Source organism: Platalea leucorodia (genome assembly GCF_965183815.1).
Source record: "Platalea leucorodia genome assembly, chromosome: 23".
In the NCBI taxonomy this organism is placed as follows: domain Eukaryota; kingdom Metazoa; phylum Chordata; class Aves; order Pelecaniformes; family Threskiornithidae; genus Platalea; species Platalea leucorodia.
This window is the reverse complement of record NC_138845.1, coordinates 3,659,160-3,665,968: the sequence shown is the minus strand read 5'-3', so window position 1 is coordinate 3,665,968 and position 6,809 is coordinate 3,659,160. Positions and strand designations below refer to the sequence as shown.

At 65.6% G+C, this 6,809-nt stretch overlaps 1 protein-coding gene across 2 annotated transcripts; it reads left to right on the top strand.

The window, feature by feature from the left end:
• Nucleotides 1–37: 37 nt before the first annotated feature.
• On the top strand, nt 38–6,529 carry LETMD1 (LETM1 domain containing 1). Of its 2 annotated transcripts, XM_082332410.1 has the most exons (9): nt 38–255; nt 842–993; nt 1,149–1,264; nt 1,516–1,598; nt 3,540–3,726; nt 3,843–3,944; nt 4,486–4,638; nt 4,966–5,062; nt 5,541–6,529. In XM_082332410.1, exons 1-9 carry the CDS (start codon nt 137–139, stop codon nt 5,609–5,611), a joined length of 1,080 nt encoding a protein of 359 aa, XP_082188536.1. In that variant the 5' UTR covers nt 38–136; the 3' UTR covers nt 5,612–6,529. The 2 variants fall into 2 exon arrangements, with proteins under 2 accessions (XP_082188536.1, XP_082188537.1); XM_082332411.1 differs by lacking the exon at nt 4,486–4,638.
• The last annotated feature ends 280 nt before the right edge of the window (nt 6,530–6,809 follow it).

Genomic DNA, 6,809 nt, shown 5'->3' with positions numbered 1-6,809 from the left:
GGCAACGGGGCGCTTCCGCCCGCTCTCACGTGAGCGCCGGTGCTTCAGCCAATCAGCGCTCAGCCCCCCGCGCTCGCGCTCTCTCTCCCCCCTCCCCGTGACCTTCGCCCTTTGGCCCCGGCGCTGCCCCGCCAAGATGGCGCTGTCCAGGGCCGGCTGCCGCCGGGCGCTCTGGTGCCTCGGCCCCGGGCCTGGCCCCGGCCTGAGCCGCGCCCGGGGGCCGCTGGAGCCGCGCCCCGCCCGGGGAGCCCCGAGGTGAGCGGGGACCGATCCGCCCCCGCCGGTGCCAGCGATCGCCCCCGGCCGCCACAGCCCCGACCCCCCCAAACACCCGCCACAGCCCCCGCCCCCCGTTACCGGCCTTGTCCCCCCTCCCGGTATCGGCCTTGTCCCCCCCCGGTGTCCTCCCCCGTGCCCCCGCAGCCCCCGGTGCCCCCCGTCCCCGCCCCCCCCCCCCCGTTACTTACCGTGGCGTCGTCCCCCCCCATTACCGCCCCCGCCGTCCCACCGTGACCCCCCAGCGCCCAGCACGGCCCCCCCCGGGCACCGGGGGAGCCCCCAAACCCCCCGGGCCCCGCTCCTGACACACACCCCCCCCGCGCTGCCCCCCCAACCCTGCCCCTGCCCTTGAACCTGGTTGCCTGGGGCCGGGGGGGGGCCGTGCGGGGCACTGGGGGGGCTCCCAGCGCCCCGTCCCCTCTCTGGGGGCTTCCCGAGCCCCCCCAGCCCAGCGCCCCCCTCCCTCCGGGCCAACCCCCGCTTCCCTCAGAGCCTTTTCCCCAAAACACGGACAAAAATAACGAGGAGGGGGCGGGGGGGGGGGGGGGGTGTTTCGCTGCAGGTCGCCCGGGTTCTGCCTCTCCACGAAAGCCGGTTCCAGGTCCGTCCTCGCCGCCCTGGCGTCGAAAGTGAAGCGCATCAACGGGAGGTACGAGAGGTTTTTGGAAAGGACCTTCCCCCGTTTCTACGTGCTGTACGCCACTTTCACGAAAGGTGGGTTCCGGGGAGGAGGGGATTTTTCTGCTTCTCCGAGGCAAACGGAGGCAGCTGGAAATGCGCTGCCTGTTCCCCTCCTGGGGCTAAAAACCGGATCGGCGGAGGCGTTTGCCAGGGAATCGGGGACCTGAAGGCGCTCTCTGTTTCGGCAGGAATCCAAGCGCTCTTCCTGGAAGTAAAAGAAATAAGAAAAATCAAATCTAAAATGTCCCATCAGAGACTGAGCGTTCAGCAGCTTCCCTACCGGGAGATGGAGAGGCTGCGGCAGGTACGGCGCCGCGCTCGGGACGCGTTTCGGTGCCACGGCGCCCGGGGACGCTTCCTCTCCGCAAAAAGGGGCTCGAGTTCATGTGCAGGGCTTCGGCGGAGGCTCGGAGAGGCCGACCCCTCCGGCTGAGGCGCGTTCCCTGCCTAAAAACAGGTTTTGGAAGCTGCGGCTGGGGCCGGGGCTGTTAATTTTGCGGGAATTTCACCAGTTTGGCATCAGATCCTGATTCTCTCTTCTCATTTTGGAGGCAGTTTCGCAGGGACGTGATCAAGGCCATTCCCATCGGAATTATCGCCATCCCGCCCTTCGCCAACTTCTTGGTCATCGTCCTGATGTGAGTACCGGCGTCGCGGTGACCGCCGGGGCTCGGCCACAGCCCCGAACTTTGGGCTCCTTGATGCCGATAGCTTAAATTTCATGGAATTGGGGGTTTTTTAGAGTTATAAATCCAGCCAGACGCTCTCCCTTCCTCCCTCCACCTCTCGCTGTAATAAAAAATACCCGTAGCCTGTTGAGCCCGGTGATTGTTTCGCAATAGCGGCTCCTGCGTGCCAGCAACCCGCCTGGCTCCCTGCTTCTAACGCGGAGAAATAATCCCCGGCATGCAGGGAACAGCCCTCCGCGTGCTTGGCCGGAGAAACCTCCTTGCACAATTCCCTCCCAGCTGTCCCCGTAGTGCTTCGAACGTCCCTCTCCCTGCCAGCTGTCCTGCTGCCGGAGCTAAATCCGGGCTAAATCCCTGGATTTTTCAGTTCTGCTCCTTGGCTTTCCTGTTCTGCGGGTGGGTGAGAGCCCCGCTGCGTAAAATGGCGCAGGGTGGAGATCTCTGTGTCGCGTCGGGATCTCTGTGTCGCGTCGGGATCTCTGTGTCGCGTCGAGATCTCTGTGTCGCGTCGAGATCTCTGTGTCGCATCGAGCCTTGGCCGCAGCGGAGAGGCTCCGGCCGGGCACGGCAGTGATCCGATCGCCTGGAGCGCTCCTTCCTGAGCCCACCACGGCCTTTGGAGGAGCAAATCTTCTCTGACAAGGTGACCTGCTTAGCGGAGGAGGGAAAGGCTGTGGTGGTTGTTTACCTTCTCAGATCTGGTTGATTCATTCGTGACACCGTTTCCCACAGCATTCCGCTGGAGAAACCGGCTGCTCACGGCTTGGACAGGCGTGCGCTTCGCTGGGTTAAAAACCGGCTGGACGGCCGGGCCCAAAGATGGCGGTGAACGGGGTTAAATCCCGCTGGTGGACAGGCACCAGTGGCGTCCCCAGGGCTCCGTACTGGGACCAGTCCCGTTCCATGTCGTTACCAACGATAAAGGGGATCCGGGTGCCCCGGGTCGCTGGGCCCGGGTTTAACAAGGCTCAGGGCCGGGTCCTGCGCTCGGGGCACAACAACCCCAGGCAGCGCCGCAGGCGCGGGGGAGAGCGGCTGGGAAACAGAAACGGCCCCGGGGGGGGCGGAGAGCGGGGGGGTGGGAGCCGGCAGGGTGCCCGGGTGGCCAAGAGGGCCAGCGGCATCCTGGCTTGTATCGGGACCGGCGTGGCCAGCAGGCCTGGGGCAGGGATCGTCCCCCCTGTGCTGGGCACTGGGGAGGCCGCCCCTCGAATCCCGCGCTCGGTGCTGGCCCCCGGCCACAAGAAGGACACGGAGGGGCCGGAGCGTGGCCAGGGCAGGGCAGCGAGGTTGGGGCAGGGGCTGGAGCCCGAGGGTGGGGAGGGGCGGCTGGGGGAGCTGGGGGGGCTCAGCCTGGAGAGGAGGAGGCTGAGGGGAGCCCTCATCGCTCCCCCAAGCCCCGAAAGGAGGCTGGAGCCGGGGGGGTCGGGCTCTTCTCCCCAGGAACAAGCGCTGGGACGAGGGGGAACGGCCTGGAGCTGCGCCAGGGCAGGGCTGGGTTGGGTACGGGGAAAAACCTCCTCCCCCAAAGGGCTGCCAGGGCCTGGCCCAGGCTGCCCAGGGCAGGGGCTGCGTCCCCGTCCCTGGGGGATTTCAAAGCCGCGGAGATGTGGTGCTTGGGGACATGGGTTAGTGGTGGCCTTGGCAGCGCTGGGTTAGTGGTTGGACTTGATGATCTTAAAGGTCTTTTCCAGCCTAAACAATTCCGTGATTCTGTGATTCCCGACCTCGCCCCTTTGGAGGAGCAAATGTCCGCAGCTCCTAGGGGCGAGATGATCCGCGCCAGCACAGGACGTTGCTTGCGCCTCTTTCCAGCAGCACAAAATCCGACTGCCCTGGCTCCTGCCTGCGGTTTTCCTCCCTGAACCCCTGTCTCTTCTTTTCTCCAAGGTATTTCTTCCCACGCCAGCTCCTGATCCGCTACTTCTGGACCCCCAGCCAGCAAGTTGAGTTCCTGGATGCCTACGACGCCATCCGCAGGGACTCGTATCCGGATGTGGTGGAGAGTTTAGCCCTGGCAGCGCGTTCCCTGCCTGAGCCGCAGCTCCAAAAACGCCTGCAGGAGCTCTGCGCCGAGGTACGTCAGCGCCGCGGCCGGTATCGCCCATCCTGCCTGTGCCGCCGCCTCGGCTCTGCCTGGTGGCCGTGGGCGCCCATGGGAGGTGTCGGCAACACACGCCGCCGCTCTTTCAGGTACAGCGAGGTTCCCAGCCGCGCGTGGCCGAGCTCTACGCTGTGAGAAGTTTGTTTTCGGGATCTCCGCTGGGTCTGAACAAGCTCCAGGTGTCTCATGTGGTGAGTGCCGCTTTTCTCCTGCCGGCAGCTCGGAGCTGGCTCTTACCGAAGAGCGCCGAGGGGCTGATCCACTCAGTCGTGCCCCAAGCAGAGCGTTGTGCCCTAAACCCAGGCCCCTTCCAACCCAAACCATTCCGCGATTCCATGAAAACAGCCCCAGCACAAGGCTGTTTGTCTGTCCTTGCTGTAGGTCCCTGGCTCGGTGGGACCGTCGGCCACATTGGAGCCGTCCCACGCACCTGAGCTCGCCCCGGCCGCCGCGTCCAGCGCAGGACAGCGCTCCCATCTCCGGCCACCCGCTCCCTGCTCCGCTCACCGGGCTGGGCAGCCGAGCTGGGCTTAATGGGAGCCACTGGGGGCCGCTCAGGCTTTGAGCGTGGGCAGGACAATTAGCCAGACAATTAAAGAGGAACAAAATATGGGGCCTGACTGGAATGGGAGAGGCTTTATCTGATTTAGGTTGTGCCTGAATGGGTCGGACACCATTTTTGGAGGGGTCGGACGCCCCCAGCGGTGACCGGGCCCTTGTTTTCCCTCTCAGAGAGCCCTAAGCCGGGTCCTGTTTCTCACCCCCCACTTGCCGGCCTTTTTCCTGAGGCATCGCCTGCGGAGCCACGTCTTGGAGATCCGGCACCTGGACCGCGCCATGCTGCGCCTGGGCTTGGGCCAGCTCTCCGAGGAGGAGCTGAAAGCGGTGAGGACGCCTCCTCCAGCCCCGCGCCGGCTGCTTTACCCTGGGGTTGCCTCGGCCCGGCCCTCCCCATCGTTAGCAGAGCGGCGTGGGGGCACAGCCCCTTCCTCCAGAGCCACCGCGAGGCGGATTGCGGCCGCTCTCCTCCGGGACGGCGTTTTCTGAGCCCGTTTTCCGTGCCGGGACCACGCCGGGGCACCACGGGGCACGATTCACCATTGCTTATCCCCGCTTCACGCCGCGGAAGGATGACGGCGCGATCCCCGGCGTTTGGTGTGACCCGGTGTGCCTGAACATCTCCGTATTTTTTTCCTCTCCCCTGCTCCGCAGGCTTGTTACCTCCGGGGCCTGAACTCCACTCATCTCGACATGTCCGAGTGCAGAGCGTGGCTGGAGCAGTGGCTGGGGCTCTCCTGCAAGCTGCAAGGTAACGGCGGCCGAGGGGCAGCTCCTGCCTGGTGGGGCAGGGGGGACCTGGGAGCCTCTCGAGTTTCTCTGGGCCCAGGGAGCATCAGCTCCGGGGGAAATTTGGGGCAAACGGTGGCTTTGTCCCCCTCCGGGCTGCCCCGTGGATCCCCCGGGGCCTCGTCCCCGAGAGGAGGACGCGGCGGAGCGCGCCGGCTCTCTCCAGGGATGTGTCCGTGAGGAATACCCAGCCTGTGCCCGGGTGTCCCTGTCCCGCAGAGACCTCGTGGTGGCCGATTTGAGCCCCGCAGCAGCGCCGGCGGAAGCAAAACAGGAGCGGGAGGGAAACGGGAGACCCAGAGGAGAGCAAAAAGCCCCCGGAGAGAGGGGCCGCGGAGCCCCGCAGCTTCTGGTGCCGCACCGGCAGCTCGGGATGAGGGCGTTTGGAGCGGTTGGGCCGCGGCAGCGCCGCTCTGACCCCGCTCTCGTATTTTTTTCAGCTTCTGAAGCTTCGCTCCTGGCGAACAGCATGGTCCTGCTGTCCCTCAACTACGTCAGGGCCAAGGAGTGACGGCCGAGCCGCCGGCTGCGCACCCTCACCCCTGGCATCGCGCGCTGACTTGGCGATTCCCAGCCTGGCGCCACAAAAACAACCCCAAAACCCCCGCGCCTTTCGGTGGTGTGAAACCACAGCCCGGCGCCGGCGAGAGGGGCCCCGACGCTGTCGCGGGGGGCGACGACGCGATTCCCTCCCTCCTGCGCTGGAGGTTTGTGCCGGCGCCGGTTCTTCTCTTCCCCTTCGTGCCGTCGGAGCGGGCTGGCGAGGCCGCGGGGCTGAGCCCCGTCCCTGCCTTCCCTCCGTCGGCGTCCGGGGAAGGCGGCTTCGCTGTCACGGCTCTTAAACTGCGTCACTTTAACGGCGGGAGCGGAGAGCGAGCGTCTCCGCTGCCTGTGGACACTTCCCTTAGCGTCTCGTAGTAGCGAGCTCCGTTCAGCTTGGGTTTTGCTGCTCTGTGCCTCGTGCGGAGAGTCTCACTTAGTTTCTTTACTCCACTGAGCAGTCTTAAATATAAAAATCTCCCTGAGGGGTTAAGAAAAGATCCCAAATCCCCACGCGACCTTAGCGGGAGCCTCGGGGGGGTTCCCCGTGCTTTTATTCGGCTGCGGCTGCCTCCCGATCACGGCCCCTGGTTGATGGAGGGAGGAGGCCGGGGCTGGAAACGCCGCTGCCGACCCAAGCGGGGTTAGGAGGGCAGCGCTGCGCCGCACCGTCGCCTTCAGCGGCGGCTGCGTTCCTCGAGTTCTGCCCAACGGGATCTTAGCCCTGCGCTTTCTGCCCGGCAGCGGCGGGGGCTCGAGTGGCAGCTCCCCGCTGCGTTACGGGGTTCGAACCCCCCGTCGCTCACCTCGTCCCGTCGCTGCATGAGAAACGTCCGGCTGTCGAGTGAATTCAAACCATCTTGAAGTGTTTTATTAAAGACGAAAGCAAGCCAGCGGCTCCAGCGTCTCTCTGGAGGCCCCTACCTGCCTCCCGTGCCGCGAAATACCCCCCCGCCCCCCCTCCGCGCCCCCCGGGGCACGCCAACACCTGGGAAATGGCCTTTTTTAAGCGTTATTCGGGTGCGCCAGGCCGGCTCCACGCTCCTCCCTCACCTCTGGAAGAAGAAAACCCTTCCCCACCCCCTGCCCTCCCTATTTTTGCAGGAATCCGAGCCCCCTGCCAAGAGGAATTCCCGGCGCTGGGTTCGACCCCCTTGAAAACGCAACTC